The sequence below is a fragment of the Ipomoea nil genome, unplaced genomic scaffold, assembly GCF_001879475.1.
Source record: "Ipomoea nil cultivar Tokyo-kokei standard unplaced genomic scaffold, Asagao_1.1 scaffold0785, whole genome shotgun sequence".
In the NCBI taxonomy this organism is placed as follows: Eukaryota; Viridiplantae; Streptophyta; class Magnoliopsida; order Solanales; family Convolvulaceae; genus Ipomoea; species Ipomoea nil.
The window spans coordinates 221,919-244,069 of NW_017617213.1; the positions used below are offsets into that span (position 1 = coordinate 221,919).

General features: G+C 34.8%; 2 protein-coding genes across 5 annotated transcripts; one reads left to right on the plus strand and one right to left on the minus strand.

Moving 5' to 3' along the window:
• Positions 1–424: 424 nt before the first annotated feature.
• LOC109177061 (myosin-1B-like) lies at positions 425–15,301 on the minus strand. 4 transcript variants are annotated; one of them, XR_002053511.1, is made up of 14 exons: positions 14,822–15,301; positions 13,519–13,646; positions 13,220–13,405; positions 10,407–10,475; positions 10,279–10,335; positions 8,964–9,017; positions 8,837–8,899; positions 8,667–8,729; positions 7,443–7,607; positions 7,218–7,373; positions 3,280–3,360; positions 3,091–3,152; positions 2,832–2,963; positions 425–716 (listed from the first exon to the last, which is right to left on the minus strand). XR_002053511.1 is itself a non-coding variant. In XM_019326396.1 (14 exons), exons 1-13 carry the CDS (start codon positions 15,003–15,005, stop codon positions 2,882–2,884), a joined length of 1,350 nt encoding a protein of 449 aa, XP_019181941.1. In that variant the 5' UTR covers positions 15,006–15,301; the 3' UTR covers positions 425–723; positions 2,833–2,881. The 4 variants fall into 4 exon arrangements, 1 of the variants encoding a protein (XP_019181941.1); XR_002053510.1 differs by having other exon boundaries at positions 425–720; positions 14,822–15,300; XR_002053512.1 differs by having other exon boundaries at positions 425–720; positions 13,519–13,637; positions 14,822–15,136.
• A 468-nt stretch (positions 15,302–15,769) lies between these two features.
• LOC109177053 lies at positions 15,770–19,941 on the plus strand. The gene is made up of 5 exons (XM_019326390.1): positions 15,770–15,910; positions 16,104–16,287; positions 19,430–19,505; positions 19,627–19,754; positions 19,838–19,941. The coding sequence occupies exons 1-5, from the start codon at positions 15,770–15,772 to the stop codon at positions 19,939–19,941; spliced, it is 633 nt and encodes a 210-aa protein (XP_019181935.1).
• Positions 19,942–22,151: the final 2,210 nt, after the last annotated feature.

Sequence of the window (22,151 nt, forward strand, 5' to 3'; positions counted from 1 at the left end):
ACCCAGAATTAATGAATTATAAATTCAGAATTAGTAAACTATATATCCAAAATTAATAAACTATATATCTAGAATTAATGAACTATATACCCAGAATTAGTGAACTATATATTCACACCAAAAATGATAGAAATCACGTCAATTGGAGTAAAAAAAAAAAAGAAAAATTGATTAATGGAGTTAAACGGTGCCACTAACGCTCCGTTACTCCACTATAGTAAAACGGTCGTTACTCCACTATAGTGAAACAGTATTGTTCGCAACCGTGATTGCACAGCATAATGATTGGGCAACACTAACGTCGGAATGAGAAGATTACAATTGTGTTGAAACTCGTAGACATAAAAAAAAAAAAATAGCGCTCTTTAAAGGTAATGGAGCAAAAAACTGCTTTTCACTTTCATATTAAAAAAAAAAAAAAAAACAAAAAACCAAAACGAATAATTCATAGCAATAACTACCATGCTCATTTCTACATGCCCCGTGGTCAACAATAATACATACCACATTACTCTGAATATGAACATCCCCGTCTGTGGCTCAAACTACCCAGAGAAAGAAAGTAAAATATGATGTGATGATACATAATTCTCCAAAACCATCCGCCATGTGATACTATCCAGGAATTATACACACCAATGAGTTGACACAATCAAAACACCTCAGAACAACAAAAGAATTACTAGGGGCTCCACAGACCATGGTATTTGCGTAACCTATCTGCAACAAAACAAAACAAAACAAATAAAAATAAAAATAAAAATAAAAAAATTAATTAATTAGCAATATTCAAGCAGATAAAGAAATATGTATGATATTTTCCATTCCTCATTTTTGAGGCCATGCACAATGCATACAGTCTAGTACCACAAGAATATTGCTAGACAAGATCACCAAACATAGACTCTAAACAAACTCAAGAGGATGGGGACATTATTGATAAATTATAAAATAGAAAACATCACAAAGTTTCTCTATAACTACCCCATTCCCTCATTTCTTTCTCAAACCATTTCCACTTGCTCAGACAGATCCATGATCTCTGGGGATGGTGTTCAAAATAAAAGCACCTAGAATCACGAGAATGATTTTTTACACTAATATATTATCAACATTTTCTTTTCAGTCACCCATTTGCGCGAATCCAATCATACTATTTACTTCCACAATCCAATCAGCAGTCAGCATCATAAAGAAATTTAGGAATCATTTACTCTAAAATCAAAACTAAGTAATGATCAAGCCTCGACTGCCTAACTTAAACTCGGGCATGAGTTTCAAAGAAAAGAAATTTACTTCTAGGTATAATCTACGCTAAATCCCGCTATCAGAACAAAATGGTTGATAAAAATCCAGTTCTGAATAATAATCGTGTCAATCCCTCAAAATTATTGCATGGATATTTTGAAAAACTGAAGTATAGTAAAAGCAAAGCAACCTGAAAGAAATTGGATGGAAATATAGTGAAGCTGCCAGGCACTCATCTAATGTCTACTCACACAATATCCCCTCTCAATAAAGATATTGAATAGACTAAAAGCAAGACCAAAGCAATCAATTTCTCCAATGCGGAAAACCATTAGTTTTCCAAAGCATATATTGAGAACACAATGGCATTTTATTTACATTTCCCCTTATTAAGTTATTATCAACCACTTCATACATAAATGGCAAAACGAGCATCTGAAATATATCACCAGGAAAAGTAGCTATAAAGAATCAGTATACTAAAGAATAGAGATTGGAATTTAGCTAATGGCATATTTATTTGGTAAGTAATATTATTACTCTGAGCTGTGCCATTTTAATTTGCTCAATATCATATAACATCTAACCTAGGGATGGTAGGTTGAGTGTAGGTGCGGTTTTAAGATTTCACTTACATCCTACCTTACCAAATATATTGAAGTCTTGGAAGTGAAAATCTTATAAATAATTGCTATTTCAATATAATTACTTGGTTGAATTTTTAAAATATTAGAATTTATTAATTTATATGTACATTTTTTTATTGAATTTTAACATATGATATATAATTTTTAATTAATTCATTAATGAAAGAATGAATAATCAGCAGCATTAAAGCACATACCAATAGTCAAGGCTGGATGCTAAAAACTCCACCTGTGATGGGTTGGGGGGCAGGTATGGGTTGGATAGTGGATGTAGGACACCCTCATCCAAACTCAACCCTTTATCACCCCTAATATTTTAATCAATTAGAAGTGTGTTTGTCTCTCCCATGTTTGCAATCCCATTACAAAACTTGCCCATTTTGATTGGCACAGTGTATGGTACCAAGATGGATGGCATCAAGAGTTGTGCAGTCCAAGGAGTTCAAGTGAGACCTGAATGATTTTTATTACTCACTCCATCCCTTTATGTTTGTTGATTTTCTAACATTGGGAAGTCACCACTTTAGTAAATGGTACTTTACTATTATATTCTATCTTTCTATTATATAAAACTGACAAGACATAATTTCCCACATTTAGCCACTTAAGTGATGTTTTAGACATTTCACATTGCAAATATAACTATAATCCCCAATAGTGGGTAGAGAGATGTTAAGTATACTCAGTAAGATATGGTTCCATGACTTCCATCAGTAATGTATTACCTTTTCCGTATTATTAAAGTATTACGATAAAACTTGGGAAAATGCTAAGTGAACTCCAAAGGGTATCACTACCTCGTATTTCCTAAATTTATTGGAGGAAGAAAAAGAAAAGAAAAACCGTGGTCCCTTTTTCTGGGTCAATTGCTTCATGTCAACAGGAATAAATAATGAAGTAAAGGGAGGAAGTGTAATACAACTCTAAAACTCGTACCTGTGACTTTTAAACAGCCATCATGTTCCTAAAAGTTTCAAGCTTCACAACTATTTCTCTGGATGTCCGCGCTTTGCCCTACGACGTGAATGGTGTGAGCTACTACTTCTGTTGGATGGCTTGGCCTTCGTACTGAAATATGTTATTTGAAATAGCAAAACAAAACCTTTAGCCTAAATAGAATGACAAATGCAACAAATACAGAAACTTGTACTCATTTCTATTTCCTCTAGGTTTTCCATAACAATGAAAAACTAACCGGAAAATGGCGGAGAAAACTTTAAATAGAATTATGATTGGCAAAGCCAGTAAAGCAGAGGCCTACAACATAAAACCAAATGATTTGAAGTATATTAAATACAATAGCTGTAGATACAAAATGAGTGGCATTGAAGTACACAAGCAAAAATGAGAGCTAATCTATGATAGTCAGCAAACAGATACATACAGCAAACCAGATAAGCTCCTTTGTTGCAAGAGGCCTTGTAAGCTCATGTTTCTTCAGTGTTTCTTGGACAGTGCCTTGAAGCTTCATAAGACAAAGAATTAACAAAATATTGCACATATAACAGCAAATTATACTTCAGAAGTCTAATTTTACTTCATTCGAAATACTTCTTCTACCTTCCTCCACTAGGCCAACTACTATTTCCAGGAAGCTTCATTCAGAGAGCGATTTTGAGTTTTACAGCTTTGCTATTACTAGGTAATGAGGGTAAGTCGCCTAAACCTATTCGAGGGAAACAAAAAAACCTTGGAAATTTTTTTTACTAAATTTTCCCATTTTAGGTCATACCAAACAGAGCGTTCAGACACACCCTATAGACACAATAACAAGAACATATGATGGGCAAATCTTCACTATCCACATTAACTATACAATATACCATACCCAGCCACAGAACTGACATGCATTTGGACACCAGTCAGAATTCAAAACAACAAGCTTATCTTATGTAGCATTTAACTTATAAAAAGAAAAAGAAAAATTTACGAAGTTCACATTTCGCATGCAAGGGCATCAAGGATTACTTATAAAAACACAGACATTTCCCTAAAGTTTTGTCAGTTGAATCAACTTAGTTGACATTGTGGTCAGCAGATAAAGATTCTGAAGTTATTTGGGGTGATCAGACTTGTTTCATGGCTGTGGCAGTAGGGAACATGAAAGCCCTTGTGGCAGAAATTAGTTGTGTAGGCCTAGGTTGAAGAATGTGTTTCTTGTTTATACTTTAAGATTGTTTCTTCTTGCTCACAATTCTTAAACAATATAATAGTGTAGCACTAAAATATAGGAGAAGGAAATAATCGGGGAATCCCATCTAGAAATTTTTTAGAACAATCTGCAAAAGAAGGCTTATAAAATGGTAGCAAAGAAGCAACAAAACTTCAACTCAATTCATGATTTAATATTAGCAAAGTATAAAAGTATATTTATAGACTCCAAGAGTTGGTATAAGTTAACACCAGGACAAATGAAAAAACTCAAATTTAAGAGACTTACTAACTCAATAAGTAAAGAAATTACTCGGTTAATCACACCAAGGGAGCACCTCCCAAAATGATATCAATGGAAACAATATTGCCACAGATACAATCATCAACAAAAGATAAAGGCAGCCAAAATATCATCTACTTTAGAATCTGCCAAGAAAATCTTTCATCAACTGATATCTCCTTATCCAGAAAATTAAAGTAGACACAAAAAGGTCTTCATAAAATTCTCAATGAACAACTTATTGTCTTCGAAAGATACTAACTTGACATCTGGGACCAGAATGACTCAGAACCAAACTAGGAACTATAATAACATAATGTCAAACCTATTAGAGCTTTACCAAAAAAAAAAAAAAAAACAAGAATTATTATAGAGGCTTCTGGGGACAAACAAATTCAATAACTAACGTATACTTAATTATTTAAGGAAACAGAGACTAAACATGTCCAGCAGTTACAATAATTCAAACTAAAATCATAATAAAAAGCATGCTAATCAGCTGCTTCCATGATTCAGAATATCTAAAACCTGAACTAAAACATAATAAACCACTGCAAAGCTTTGTCTATCACAAAATGGACATCTGACGGGAAGAGTTAAAATATTATGACAAGAACACCTAGAGTAAGTAGAAAAAACAGGGAAGACCACTTTCAAGGGGAAATTATGATCACCATAGTAGGACTGTGTGTGCAAACAAAATAGTAACTAAAGCAGCAAATTGTGCATTTTGTTTCTGATACGCACCCAAAATAAGAGATGGTTTACTCAGAAAAAAAAGGAAGGATGCAAATCAGGCAAATCAGAATATACAAGGAAGGCTTAACTCAAGGGATTTGACTAAAATAAATAGAGGCATAATCATCTCAACAATCATCTCCTTTCTATAATTATTTATTTCCTAGCACTATAAATTAGAATCTCTAGATGAGAGTAAATCATCCAATAATCTTCCTTAGTCTTTAAGCTTTAGTAGCTAGGCAAGAGCCTAAAACTCTTGTGGGGCAAGAGCCTAAAACTCTTGTTGGGGAAAGTCTTGTGACTTCCTGTTTCTTTTCTTTATTTTCTAGTCAATAAAAATACCTCCTGGTTCTTTTCTCTAACAAATTGGTCCGACCTGCCGTTGGATGGCGAACACACGAGATTCCCGCATAGAGACGTTAGAGAAGAACCAAGATGCAATCCGTACTAAATTGACCACATTGAACGATCGATTTGCAGCTTTGGAAGCTTCTGTGGATAGGATGTCTGATCTCCTCGCTCTCTCCTTCCAAGGCGGAGGGCACAACAATGCCAGTGCTTCATCAACTTCCATCCCAACGCCGAATTCAACCTCTCTCCCAGAACATGTTCAGCCGGACAACACCTCGCTGCCCATTGGAAAAACAGAACTCCCTACATTTGAAGGCACCGATCCAATTGGGTGGTTAGCTAGAGTGGAGCAGTACTTTGCCATTCATCACACCCGAGAGGATTTGAAGGTCCCAACAGCTTTCGTTAGTATGGAGGGGGCAGCTCTACATTGGCTCCGATGGCTACAACAACAACAACCCACTCTTACTTGGACTCAATTCACACATGACCTTTTGGAAGAATTTGGCGACGAATTGCCTGGGCCACCGTTTGAACAGCTTGCCGCTCTTCGTCAAACGGGCTTGGTGGATGAATTCATCGCTGCGTTTCGAGCTCGCATTGCCCAAATTCCTGGACTTGCTCCTCACATTCAATTAGGGCTTTTTCTCAATGGCTTGAAACCTGCAATTCGGGTGCGGCTCCGACCGAATGATGTGACAGATCTCCGAACAGCGATGCGTGTCGCTCGCGCGGCAGAACGAGAAATTGAATTTCTCTCCACAGGCCGGCTCCTTGGACGCAATCTGCAAGAAGAAAATGCAGCGCTCCAGATAAGTCCTTCACATAGTGGGTCTACTTGGTCTAATGGGCATGGGAAGAATTACCAAACCAATTCTTTTTCGAATTATTCACAGCCCAAACCCATTCCAACCCAGTCTCAATTCTCTGGCAGCAATCAAACATCTTCCTTCTCCTCCCAAACACAACCTGCGTTTCCTGCTATGCAGTCTTCAGTACGCAATTCCAGCACATCAACATCACGAGCTCCGGCACGACATTATTCTAACAAAGAGTATCTGGACATGCGCGCCAAAGGACTTTGTTTCCGTTGTCAGCAACCGTACAGTCCGCTTCATGTATGCCCGAATAAATCCTTGCAAACTCTAATTGCAGCAGAGGATGACGAGGACGAAACGAGCGACGAGCCTGGTGTAACTGACCAAATCGACACCGGACAATATAGGGCAGTATTTCCAATCTAGCCTTGGGGACAAGGCTGTTTTTTTGGTGGGTGGCAATGATACGCACCCAAAATAAGAGATGGTTTACTCAGAAAAAAAAGGAAGGATGCAAATCAGGCAAATCAGAATATACAAGGAAGGCTTAACTCAAGGGATTTGACTAAAATAAATAGAAGCATAATCATCTCAACAATCATCTCCTTTCTATAATTATTTATTTCCTAGCACTATAAATTAGAATCTCTAGATGAGAGTAAATCATCCAATAATCTTCCTTAGTCTTTAAGCTTTAGTAGCTAGGCAAGAGCCTAAAACTCTTGTGGGGCAAGAGCCTAAAACTCTTGTTGGGGAAAGTCTTGTGACTTCCTGTTTCTTTTCTTTATTTTCTAGTCAATAAAAATACCTCCTGGTTCTTTTCTCTAACAGTTTCTGCTGCATATATATGTGATCTAAATATTCAGGATATCACACAGGTATTTTGATACCTTAGATTTCATTACAAATAGCATGTCTTGTAAACTACCACTCTCCTCTATTTACTATTGAAATCCAAAAGAAAGGTGCTTTATATACCTGATGATGGTATGTAGTTGCAGATTCTAGGAATTTTCCATAAGCATGAACTGCCTTCTTTGTATAAGGCTTTATGACCACACGTACTTTTTCTACATGAGGTCTTGTGGTAGTGGCTATCTGGTCAATGTATGGCTTGCTGAATTTCCTAATTTGCTGGCAGCATTGACATACATAAGAATAACATATACACAATTTATTTAGATTTGAGCACAAATATATCACCTGAAAATAAGGATCTGCAATTTCCTGAACCTTGAGTACATGTGGTGTTACAGCATCCTTAGACGATGCATAAATTTCAATAGTTTTTGTCTTTAGAGAGTGAAGATGTGGTTCAACATTGGTGGTAGCTATAAGCCATTGTTCTTTCACAGTTGGAACCCATTTCTTCACAAAGCAGGCAAAGACAGCAACAGCAAGTTAAAAAAAAAAAAACAAAAATCCATTCACCACAAAAAAGGAGATTAAGAATTTAAGTAGACTAAATATCATGAAGTGGATGCAAAATTAATTAGACATTAATGTCCTTTTTAGTAACTGGAGGATTTTTCAACTTTCTAGAAAATAGGAAATAGAAAGTGGAAGACAATTCTATTCAAAATCAACTATTTTCCAAATTAGAACATGGAAATTGGAATACACAATTTTTCAACTTAACAAAACAATAACAAATCCAAAAGCATTTTTTTTTTCACATTTTCAAAAATTCTCCAAATACGAGAACATACATTACTATAATTAACATTATTATTGCCTACAAACTTCATCTCACCTATATATCTACTCCTACCTTCACCCACTCGCCACCCCTACCCCTTTCTAATGCTACCACCTACCTAGCCTGACCATCACCACTATCACCTCCGTTTTAATTCACTTCTTTTTACCCTCGACTACCTGCATACCAACCCAACTATGACCTACCTATGTAACACACCCCCAGTTATATCTTATATGCACCTGACCAAGCCACTACCAACACAACTAAATTCATAACCATCACCAGCTACTTTACCCACCACTATCTATTTACCATAACCTACACCTATCTACCCTTCAACCCACCCCCACCCTTAAATATTATCATCATTTGATATAGGCATTTGTATCTTTATATGAATTTGACTACAAATAACTTTCTATTTTATAATTTGGAAAATCATTAAATTTTGAACATGTTGTCTAGTTTTCCAATGGAAAATGAAAACTTGGAATTTGGAAAGCTAAAAATGGAAAATGGTAGTGAAAAACTGTAACTAAACAGGCCCTAAAATAATTATCAACTATTCTTTGCTCATTCCATTTGAATTCAAAATAGTTGATAGCCAAAGCACTACCTTCCTCTACATGTCAAAAGTTTTAACATATTTTCTTGTTAGAAGTCAATTGAATGAAACATCTTGTAAAACAGAAGTACATAGATATTAATTATGTAAGCTGGCTTACAGTTCTGATTTTTTCCATGTGTGGCGCAGCCCATGCTTCAGCCTGAGCCTTTCTCACAATGGCCTGAAAAGAGCCCAAGAAGGATGAACTGGTCACATTTACAAAGCTTCAAAATCAACCATATCATATTTCCATCCCTTACAAGGACATCCAATGCAATATGAAGGTACCTTTTGAAGCACTACATCCATAGCAGGTTTTACATGTTCCTCCCAGTGCTTCTCCAAAATTGCCTACAAGTTGATAATTTAGTCAAAGATCCACACACAAATCGGCATTAACCTTCTCAAAATGTACCTGGTAGTGTATCAAGTGAACTGCAAGCCAGGGTGGAAGCCATGCACTGTGCACCTAATCCAAGGATGAAGCATATTAGAACATATTAAAAGTTGCCTTTTAAAATTTAAGCCACAATAGCAAGGCCAACATAAATGTAGTAACGCTGTGTATATACAATCAAGAAGAGTTGACATTGACTTAATGTTTTAATGTAAATTTTGATATACAATTTGTTTCATATTTCAAAGCTTTTATTAGTCCTATATATATATCATTTCCTATTTAACCCAATGAAATTGAGCCATCAATTTGAATAAGGCAGGAGTGTATCACACAGATATACTTTCTTTTAACATATCACATTTTTCTAACACACCATAAACCACATAAGGAAAATGCAACATATACCCTCAATGCTCAATGTAAAACACCACTAACAGCAAGCCTCTTGAACAATACCAACTACATACTGCATATATAATGATTTACCATCACCTTTCTAAATAGCATTGTTTTAATAAAATTAAGGAGAAAAATTCTAATGCAAACGGAAACATGTCAAGCTTGTTTCGAGTGTACCACTGATAAATGTCTCAGTATTCATGATGAATTCACAAGCCTATGCTTTCTCAAATTTAGATGCTCACTATTATTACTAAAAACTCCACACATCACACGTGATGGAATATTAACATGGACATAAGCATTTCTTTCAGTCAAACTGACAAGAACATGCATTTCACTGTCACAAGGTTGACATAATAATCATTTTCCTTTTATTGTAAATTGCTATAATACTTGTAAATATGTAATTATTGAGAGATAATTGGACCTTTCTTTCACTTTATCATTATAGAAGTTCAATGCTTATAAAGGAGTGGGAAGCTAAAAAATAGTACAAATATCAGCACTTTCAAGACTTGTTTCCATGTTTATATTGTATTACCTTGATTATGAATGCTTACTCAATATGAGGGTTTTGGCATCAAATTGATTAAACATTGATACAGACACCGGCAGAAAACATGTAGGAGAAAGTACACACCACAGCTCCCACATGAATGGTGAATTCCAAAACTATTAAGTATTAACAACAAACTGAATTACTTCACTCTTACAATAGAATGGGAATTCACAATAATCTCCAGAAATTTAGACAAGTCTTCAACAAAGTTTCTTTTATTCTTTTCTTTTCCCTTTTTTGGACCAGTAACAAATAAAAATGAAATTCTACCCATGAAATAGGCAATTTCAGATTAAATTTTAGGGGGGAGGGGAGTTCCAACCTTAAAACTGCGTGTATAATGTAGGTAGATCAATCAACTAGTCTTACCTCCATTAACTCTTTAGTTTTTGTTGTGGCATCAAATCGTGCTCTCATCATTTCCTCCTATAAGATTTAGGAAACTTTAATTAATCACACAAACCTTTACTAGTTTTGGGGTGTATAAGATAGCATACCTCAGCAACTTGAAGAGCCCGCTCAGTTTTTTGTATTTTTGCAGTCTGCTCTTCAGTGATCTTCTGAAACTGCAGATATACAAAACAAAAGAAGATCAGAACTGTATAAAGAAGAGATCTTTAAAACTTTGATAAATTATTAATTATTAGTATAGTTCTCCATTTGATGTATAAAAAATTGTTATTATAGGTTCATAAGTTTATTACTAAAAGAAATCATGAATAAAATATGATGCAACTCTTATCTGGAATTCACCATGAAGTAGGTTGTAGAGGACTTCATTGAGCAATGATAAGCTTTCCTAGTAAATGCATTATGTTCCATTAACTTTTCCCTTTGTAGGTTCTGCTTAACATTTCTTGGCAAAGAAAGTTATTTAGGTTCTTATGGTATACCAGATTACCAGGTTCTCATTTTACAAAAAAAACATGACCTCTACTTTTGCCTTCGTTGCAATCTGCAATGAACTAATGCAGTAGGATATTTTATACTATGTTTTATAAAGGGTTTATAGATTCCAAACCTTTTTGGCAGTATGTAATTATATTCTAGGTTTAGCTTAGGAAAGAGACTTGACAGCTGTGAAAGAAATCATAATATGATGGTCCATCAGATGGTTACTGGCAAAGAATATGAACCAAGAACAAGATACAGTTTTATCCAGTTATGTATTCCAATAATATACATAGTTTAGACATTCTCAATATAGACCAAGGGATGTATATACTAAAAAGAATACTAATATATTCAAAATAGAAAAAGCAAAGCAGAAATGGATAAAATCTTATCCCAGTAATAATAATAATAACAACAACAACAATAATTTGTTCCCTTTTATTAGCGCTTTCCACTTCCTGATGGTAAACTAAAGTTATCTTTGACCAAAAACTATTAAAAGTAAAAGGTTCTGATTTTTTAGACAAGTAGTACATTTGATGTAGTTTTAAATATTTAATTTCACTTTAAAAAATTACATTTATCACTGCCATAACTTAATTAAAAATTTTCTCAAATTGACCAAAAGAGCAGTCAAATTGACAATTATTTAAGGACAGTGTATGATACATATCAGACTCATGAATTATAGTGCTTAATAAAATTTAATGAAGCAAACATATGTAACTGACCACCATCCCGTAATGATTAATGTCTAGTTATCTATGGAGCAAACATAGAGATACAACTGTAATGTTAGAATCTGAAATAGAAATAAAGATATGCCATTTCAGAAAAATAAGACACAACGCACTAGGGACACAAATTTTAAGTGTTGTTTATTGTTAGTATGTGACATGTGGCATAAATACCTTCAACAAAATAACAAATAAAAATGATAAAGTACCAATTATAAATACAACTGTACACTTTCATCTTGAAAAAGATATTTAAACAAAGGATTAGTATATGTATATGTATACAGTATACTACATTATTTAGCAGGAGTATGTTCAAAAAATTAAAAATAAAAATAAAGTAAAACACCAAAATAAAATACAAGAGTGCACTTTAACCTTGAAAATATTTTTTAAACTTAGATTTTAACCCTGAACTTCATTTTAAAAAGGAGGAGCAAAGTGATCATGTTCAAAATGCAATAGTGTGTCTTATATTTTTCTTCAAGAATACATTTTATATTTCACAATTAAACACCCTATTAATTGCCGGCATAATCCAGCACACAACAGCATTTGATGAGAAATGCAAATGGCCTCCCACGCATAGGACAGTTTTTGGAAAGGGCACAATCTCAATTTCAGCAGCCTTTTGTGTTGAAATCACATGAGGCTGATCGACTGAAACAGTGGCTTGCATTGGAGCTATCTCCACATGTGGGTGATCAACAATGATTGTGAATGATGAATCATCCACGTTGAGTGATGTAACATCTCCATCTGTTTGTTGACTTCTTAAGGAAGTTGGCGTATTGATTTTTGGTGTTTGGTCATTGAGGAATTTTGCAATACATTGCTTCAAGTCATTGGGATATTCACCCAATTCTCCAAGGCGATGTCTGCATAGCTCTTTTGCTAAGAGTTTCAACTCATTCACAGTTTCTTTGAGAGCTTCAAACTCAGACCGAGTGGTGGCCATGACGCCGGCAACGGAACCAATGTTATGTGCTCCCGTTATGGGCAAGAAAACATAAGGAAAAAGAAAGAAAGAATAATAATTGGAAAAGGAAAAGAAGAAAACACTGGGTTTGCTTGAGACCCAAAACTCCCTTTGACCCTTTTTGGGATTGAATTTCTGCTTGTCATTATTCTGAATAATACTCCCTTTTTATACGGTAAAATACAACTCATAGAATGACTAAATAAGCTAAGTAATCTGCTGAAATCTTCTAAGTAATTAAACTACCTAAATTAATTCAAAGACTAAGAATAATAAGGTAAATAACTATTTAGTAATTTCTAAATAACTATTTATTAGTTTCTAAATAACTATTTCGTAATATATTAATATCTAAACTATCTAATATAATAAAATAAGACTTCCTCAGCATGTATCAAAACATAATGTCAAACTCAGCCTTTGACATTTCCAAAAGAGTATGTGCATATGTTTCTCAATATTATGCATTTCATTTTATGCTTGATAAGCACATTTTCAGAAGAATTTTCCGGGGTTAAGTTTAGGACATACAAATATACAATATAAGTATCAATTGGCCATTCCTAGGTGTTAAAACAAAATAACTAAATGAAGAAAAATGTGCTATTTCAAAATATGATGCACAAGAAATAAAATACAAAACAATAAAAAAATGTAACCATATAGTATGAAAAACTAAATGCAAATAAAAGCAGCTTACTTTGAATATTTTTGTATTCAATTCAGTCAATTCCTTCTCTGCTACAATTTTTTGGGCTTCAAGTTCTTTATTCTCCTCACTCTTCCACTCAATGTCCTTTCTAAGACTGTCAACCTCTTTTTCTAAAAGATCAGCTCGTGCCTGTGCTTTTCCAACCTGCTCACGAGCATCCAATGACCCCTTTTTCTATGATAATTAAAAAATAAACAAAAATGTTAATGAAAACACATATGTAATAGAGGTAAATGTAGCAGAATATGCAAATACTAGAGAAGTGTTTGCAGTTATATATGGCTCACCTGTAAAGAAGAAAATTCAGTTTGCAATGAGGCAATTTTATCTGATTTCTCCTTTATGATATTCTCCTTCTCAGCGATCACCTGATCCTTTAAATTTAATTCCCGAGCCTTCTCCTCAACTTGTGATTCTTCAAGTGGAATTCATATTAAAAATCTAAATGTTCAATTACCATCATTTTTTGTATGTCAAACATGAGAGGAAAGAGCAAGCATGTTGACATCTCTCCAGCATTGAGGGACAGTGCAGGACAAAAGACATTTTTTTAATATGAATATCTACAAAGCATATTCAAATAATATGAACAAAAATCCAACACAAAGCACTTACTAGACTTAGCACCTAAAAAAAATATAATGCAATACTTATGAATAACTTCTATACATAAATGCCTAAAGAAACACATAAAACATTCAGAGAGTCTTAAGTATAATGTTATATCATCATCCTCCTAACTTAATTCCTTAAGATGTGTGGGTGACTTGAAGCAACAAAAGTATCAAATCCATGCAGTGTAGCACACGGCTGCATCAATTGCATATTGCTTGGAAATAAATTACTGGGAAACAGAAACCCAAAAATGGTTCTCTTAATTTAGTATCAAATGACCCTCCAGAAAGTTTACTTGTTCTGTTTGGTGAAGATGCTAAAGAGATTGGAACCCTAAGACTAGCTTTTTTTAAAAATGCTTTCACCTTATATAGCCCAAAAAAAGGTCTGCAAAACCACCCAGCTTTAAAATGCTTGAATTTAGCATTCCTACTACTTAAAAATCCAATCTTTAAATCAGAGTTCCATGCTTGGATTTGGAAAGTCAATTATCCATAATGAAATTCTTTCAAAATCTGAGCTACAGAATTACAATCTTTCGGTACACAGAACTTCCAATTAAACTTTCATCTACTTCTGAGTTCTGAGGCATTTTTATATTATGTGGAAACTCTCTAAAGATACAAACTTTCATCACTGAGCTCAAAAAATGTTAGTAGGAACTTGGAATAAAGGCCTCATTATACTAAAGGGGAAATTTGATTTTAAAAAAATTGTGTAAATTCTAGGGATGAATACCTACATTACTTTGAAATTTGAGCTACAACTTAAAATTTAAAAATAAAAACTTAGAACCAAGTTGGGCAAATCATAATTCAGTTCAGCTAATAAAAAATTAGAAGTGCAATTCTTTAAACTAATTAATTTAGCAATCCCGCTACATAAGATACTACTCCGTAAGTAATAAAACATCACAAAAGTAAACAATAAGCACATATGCAACAACAATTAGCGGATGAGAGATCGTGAACTAACCCAAAGTATGGATCATAGTCTTGAGACTTTCCAATTCAACGGAAAAATCAGGATTGTCCGATCTGACTAACTCCACCTCAGCATCGGCGTCAACGTCAGCTTTGATCCGAGTGCAGATTAGGGCAACTAGGATGACGAGTGCGAAAACCGGTCCCCGCCACTTCAACTCCGCCGCTGCCGCCATGTCGAGCTCCAGCGATCTGAAAAACACTACTGCTTCTTAATTGCTTTTGGTGAGTAATAGTGTTTTTCCCAATTTTGTGAAGTGAGAGAGAAGCTGAGCACGCCCAGCTCGAGGACCCAAAGATAAAATAACAATTAAATAATAAATAATAAATTTTATATATAGAAGGGTATAAAAATGTTTTCGAGTTATGTGGCCTGTGGTGGCGAGATATAGAAGTGGCACGAGGCCGCACGAGGGGAAGTTCAACGTCACGTGGCGGTGTGCGGTCGGAGAAGTCGAGGACTTCACGAGTGAAAAATCTGGGCAAAACCGTTTGCATTCCACCAACTCATCCAAATTTCTATCTCTATCTCTATATATATATTAAAGCAAAATGACATAGCACAAAGTTTCCACACAAAGCAAACTACGCCGTTTAGAGCAAGGTGGAATATTTATGTATTTTGGGTAAAATGCCGTGTAAAACAATTCAGTTTCCAAAATATTTTTAAAAAAAATTGTTTCCTTTAATTTTTGGGTACAGAATCAATTTAAACCAATCAAAATATAATACTAAGTATAAACCCGTTGGTCTCTTCGTTTTTCAATAAAACGTGTATGGAAATCATTATTCCATAGCTATTAATGGAGCACTCGTTTTCCAACGCAAGTCCGGGTAGTCTTCTAATCAAACACTATATATAATGCACTATCTAGTAAACCAGTTGCCATCTTCTAATTAAACACCCTCATCGCAAAATTGCTTCTCAACGACGATTACAATGTACGTTCTTGCTGCATATATTTCACCAATGAATACCAGAAACGCAATGCGATTGCGAGTTGTCCGGGTGTATGACATCCTAGAGAGGAGGTCATCTTCCATACTGAAATCGAAGGAAGTTGTCTTCCATGACCAACAGGTAATTCCTTTTAAAATATCATTCGATAATCTGGCTAGGAATATGTAATTCCTTTTTAAATTACATTCTTAAAGCTGCGAAGGAATATGTATTTCCTTTTAAAATTACATTCGAAAATCTTCTAAGGAATATAATTATTACAGTCCAGCAAAAAACGAAGTTTACAGTCCTAATTTGATTTTGAAAAATGCAGGGAACATTCTTGCATGGACATATACCTAAAGAGATTGTTGATAAATTCCGTACGACATTTAAGGAAGGCAGTGTTTATGGGGTTAAGAACTTTGTTGTAATCACCAATTTCTACTCTTTCAAAATCAGTCCTCACAAATTCATGATAAAGTTTAACTATCAGACAGTCATCAAAGAGTTCAGAGGTAAAAATTTCCCAATACACATGTATAGGTTGATGGATTTCAAAACACTCATGGCACGTTTAGTTCGCGGAATAGGCCCAGAATGGAATAACACTCCCAGTAATAGGCCTATTCCGTTGTTTGGTAAGAACTTGTATTCCCAGGAACATTGTTCCTGCGAACAAGGGGAATAGCTATTACCGGCACCCCCCTGGTATTAAGTCATTCCTTAGTTCTCAGGAATACATTATATAATTTAATTCCTATTTACCCTTATTTATTATATGTATTTGATTATATATATATATATATATATATATATATATATATATATATATATATATATATATATATATATATATATAATATACTATACTAATAAGAGCCCAAGAGAGTTAGGCCTATAATGGGTAGAAAAAATGGCGGTCACAGATTTTAATCAAATGAATGGCTCAGATTAATTAAAAGATTGACCAGATTTAAATTTTACACTAAAATTTTCTAAAATACCCACACACCGTTACTAATTCCGTTAAAATTTTAAGAATTGCCGTTAGTTCACCGTTAACTTACTCATTGATTTCAATAAAAAAAGGTCTTAGGTTTGAACCTCATCCCAATCAAAGTTGGCATAATTAGTACTCTATTTTACTCTTATTAAATTATATAAATAATAATTTAGTAGTTACAACAAAAAATAATACATATGCATTTCTTTAATTTAGAATTATGTGTCCACAATGCCTTTATTCGAAAAAAAAAATTATTCATTATCAATCAATTAAATAAGAGAAATAATTTTATTAGTTATATTGTCTTTATTTTTCTTCAATATAAAAATTCTTTATATTCAAATTTATTAATTGATTATATTCGCTACATTATCCTTACAATGTCTTTATTCAGTGAAAAAATTTTTATTAATTATCAATAAATTAATTAAAAGAAATATTTTCATTAGTTATATTATCTTTATTTTTCTCAAATGTAAAAATTTTTACATTCAAATTCATCAATTGATTATATTCATTACATTATATATTATCTTTTTTGTGCACTATTTTTCTAATTAAATATCAAAGTTATAATACAAAATAATGCTATATATTTATTTACCAAGTATTTTATTAATACTATGAAAAAATTAAAAAAATATAATTAATAAAGTCAACCATATTAACTACTTGAGAGATTTTGTGACAACGAGAGTATTCAAATCACACAACAAATTGAAGTGAGAACTACCTCGCAATGTCCTTGTTTGACAATCAGCAGTTAGCGGTTAACGTTAGCGGATTTGACCAGCGAATTTATTTAATTATTAACATTGAGTAGAAAAAATGACCGCCAAATTATTAAATCAAATGAATGGTTCATATTGTTCAGGTTTTAATTTTTTCTTTTAAGATTTTCTAATTTATCCTTAATTAAATGATTATCCATTTAACTTTTTCGTTAATTCACCGTTAGTCTAATTCTAATATTAAAGTCTAATATAGAATTATAACTACACCATTAATCTAATTCTAATATTAAAGTCTTAATAGAACTTAACCACAAATCCTAATGTCGGAATCTCCTCAAACAATATTAGTATATATTTAATATTTTATGTCCTAATTTTTATTTGTTCTCCCTTATGTCCCGTATTTGGTTTCAACGATACCTATACAATTATTTTATTGACAATTATAATCAATCTTGACTATATTATCTTGCATTTGTAAACTTAGAATTACCTATTTAACCCGCACAGGCTTAGCTCAATGGTTTAGTGGGTAATATTTGGGAGAAGAGACGAAGGTTTGAACCTCGGCGGCGGCAGTGCGGGAATTATGTCCAAAGTGGGCAGATTCCTTGTGCGTATCAGCATTTGGCCCTGTCTGCTGAACCATTGAGTCACCGTGATTTACAACTTCCCACAATGCTCTGTCGGGTCGGAGTGTGGGAGGCCCTTGGGGTTGGGGACTCAACCTTTGGGAGAAGAATTACCTATTTAAATACGCAAATTCAACCTTCAATTATCTATGCATGAACAATTTCAATATAATCCTGTCTTAATATACTTTAAAGTACTTATTTAAAAAAAAGCATTGGGCATTATCCCAATCGCGCAATGCGCGTAAAAAACTAGTATATATATATAAACTAATGCGGCTCTTCGGCGGTACCGCAGCCGCAACTCGAAGACAGCACCGCCAGGATAACCATGTCGGTCGCCGGGCAAAAATGAAGACACCACCTCTGGGAGAACCATGTCCAGTCGCCGGGAGAAAAATGGAGACACCACCGCCGCCTTGACAGGCCGAAAAAGCTCCAGCTGCGCAACCTAGCAATCGTCGACTCCCACTGCTCAGATTGTCGATCAGAAATCTCCGGAATTTGTTGTGCAGCCATCGGGTCTCCGACGAACAGAGGAATCTAACAAAGAATGGGAGTGTGGCGATGGCCTCAACGTCCCCCTCTCGAGACCCTAGTTCCGGCCACCGGCGATTCTTCGATCGTGGATACAGAGTCGCGGTATGCCGCCTACTGGTATCGTGGGGGCTCAGCCTGTGGTGGCAGGGGGTGTCGTGGGGTCTAAATTCGCCGATGACTGCTCTGATTGCTAATATGGGTGGTGATCGCGAGGCTCGAATGCCCTTTCACGCTAATGGGGGTGACTGTTGGGGCGGTGCTCTGGTCATTGAACAATTGGGTTTTCGAATGCCTCCGTTCACTCATAATTAGGTTAATTCCAAATATATAATATAATAATAATAATAATAATAATAATAATAATAATAATAATAATAATAATAATAATAATAATACATTTTTTTGTATAGGGGCATTTATGTCTTTTAAACACATATTTCATTTCTATTTCTTAAACCAACCAAACACTAGAATAACATTCCTAAACTCTATTCCTTTGACGAACCAAACAATAGAATACAATTCTTATTTTATTCCTTACCTATTCCATTCCCTATGGAATACTATTCCTATTCCTTTAAAATTCATTCCGTGAACCAAATGTGCCATCAAAGCAAAGGAATTCGTGGATGAAAAGCAACCATTTGGTAATGCTACATTTTTACCGTTTATTTATATATATTTTTTCCTAAGATTACACTAATCAGATTTTTTCAAAAATTAGATGTACTTGGTTGTGTGGTAGAGATACATGCTCCACAAGATAAGATTATCAATGACAAAAACTCGAGGTTGATTGAGTTTGTAATTGAAGACTCTGAGTAAGTAAATATGTTTTTATTTATTCGCTTTAGAAGGAAAATTTATTCCAATGTAATTTACTAATCATATTCCTAAATTTATTCCACTGTATTTATTCCTAATCTGTATTACAAAATTTAGGGGTATTCAATTGAGTTGTACAGTTTGGGATGACCACGTAAACAAGGTTGAGACATTCTTCAATTCTGCTATTGAAGAGCCATTGTTGGTTCTAATACAGTTCTGTAGAGCTAGAGTCTGTTTGAGAAGTAAGTTAAAAATTGTAGCTATTAGTTGTATGTTTATAGACTGTTTGTACCTAACCTATGGATATATTTTTTTTGTTATGTAGGTGGTGATGTGAAAATCTGTTCATCCTATGATGTTACACAGCTACTCTTTAATCAAGAAATCTTAGAGTTTATGCAATTTAAGGAAATGTATTTCCTAAGCTAAAAATATATATATCAGAGACATAGTTTCAATGTTTATCATTTGTGCTTGCTATTTGGGCCACATATTCAATCATTACTCAAAAGTGTCATCTAATTTTTGTAATTTACCAGTTTGTGCCTAGAACAAACTCCGATGATGTGACACCCCGTAAATCTAAATACTAATTGGGGATTAATTGAAGAATTAATCCAAGCTTTCTTTGGTAATCCATTTCTAAAATCCTGAAATTTAATAGTCTAGGGACTAGAATTTGACTAGTCACTTAAGTCAATCAAGTGTACCTTGTGCTTTATGAGTTGTGCCCTTGTCCCATTGTCTTTCCAACCTTAGTAAGGGCAACAGTGACCTTTCACCCATGAATTGTTGTTCAAGCTACCCTAGCAAGACATTTCATTTCATTCATTCATTATTCAAGCCTAAGTCTCAAACACTCTAACATCTCTCTAAAATAACCTAGCTTATTCTTCAAGCAAGAAGGTGAACCTCCTAGCCTTACAAGATTCTTCACCAAGATTCCTACTTTCTTCTTCTTGAGCATAGGAAAGGGTAAGGTTCTTAGCTTTTTGGTGTTTTTAGCCATCTTTTGGGTGTCTTTATCTAAATTAGAATCTTTGTTGTGTTTTGGCTTGTGTAAGAAGTTGGTGTGGAAGAAGAGCTCTAAGAAGAGGCTTAAGAGGGTGAAAAGGAGAAGTTGTTAAGCTACAAAGGTAACCCATGCTATACAAAACCTATTTTCTTACCTAAATGATGATTATTGGCTTCTATTTGATGTTCTTGATGTGATTTGATGCATGATCTTGTGATGATGCATGTTTAGAGCTTGTTTTTAGGTTTCTTGTATGCCATTGCTTGGCTATTTCTTGGGTTCAAGTCATATCATTGTTGTGTGTGAGATTTTGGGTGTTTTGGACTTGAACTTGACCTTGATGATGAAAATTCCCGAAGGGAAATTGTGTACAGGGTTGTACCCTGCGGGTGGAACGGCGGGCAGTGGCATACCTGCCGCCCCACTCGCGGGGAACGTGGTCTTTGGGGAGTGTACCCCGCGGGCAGGCCCACGGGTGGGGTCTACCCGTGGCCCCACCCGCAGGGAACATGTGATGTTTTGCGGGGATTTGTTCCCCATGATCCTTTTCTTCATGTTATTGATGTTTTGACCTCCCGTTGTTGGATTATTGAGCTATTTGTGAGTCTTCTTGATGTTTCGTATGTCTAGAACGAGGTGTTAGGAATCCATGTTAGGCTTTGGTGTCTTCAATCGTGCTAAGGGTCCAACTTTGTGATTCGTTGGGCTAATATGAGTCTTGAAGGTTCGTTGGAGCCATTTTGGTTTACCCACTTGTTGAGCATGCTAGTTCGATGTTGTTATGCTAGTATGTGTGGTTTGTTCCTTCTTGTTGGGGTTGGCAACTTGGGTTGTCAATCATTTGATGTTGGATGGTATCCTTCGTTGTTGAGTATTGTCTCATGTCTTTGTTGTGATCTCTTGATTGATTCTTGTGGTGTGATCTTGTACGAATCGTTGTACCTTTTGTTGATACTTGATTGGGGCCATTGATGTGCCTTAGTCTTCTTGATGATGATGACTATGTGTGAATATGAATGAGATTGGTGGTGTATGACTTGAGCTTTGCTTACATGATCCGTGGTGTGTGAATATGATATTTAATGGTACCCTCGTGTACTGAGAGTTCGACGGTGAATGATTGGCGGTGTAGGTGGGGGACGACGGTCCCATGCAGAATAAGGTTGGACTCAGAAGTACAGGGTGGCACTAAGAGGTAACGGTTGGAACTGTGATAAGGTCGGGGGTAGCCATAAGGTTGGAATAGGGCATAAGGTTGGAACTATGAAACGTGAAACATGAATGTGTCATTATGTGGTTGTGTGATTTCTTTGCTTATGAGCATGTCTGTGATGAACTCTACCTTGTGAATGGTAGGTTGCATCTTGAGTTGTGTTGTCTCTTGTTGTTGTGGTTTTGTTGTCTCGTTGGGGTTGATGATCCTTGTTCTTGTTGAGAGTGATTGATGAGTCTTTGATGTTGATTTCCTTCTGGTTTTCAAATGACTATATACTGTATTCCTCAATCTCAAATGCTTTTGATTATATCTATCTATACTATGCTATTTAACGCGTATTGATGGGTTACCAGCATTATTCGCTGACCAGGTGTTATCCCTATGTTTTACAGGTTTTGAGTAGATGCC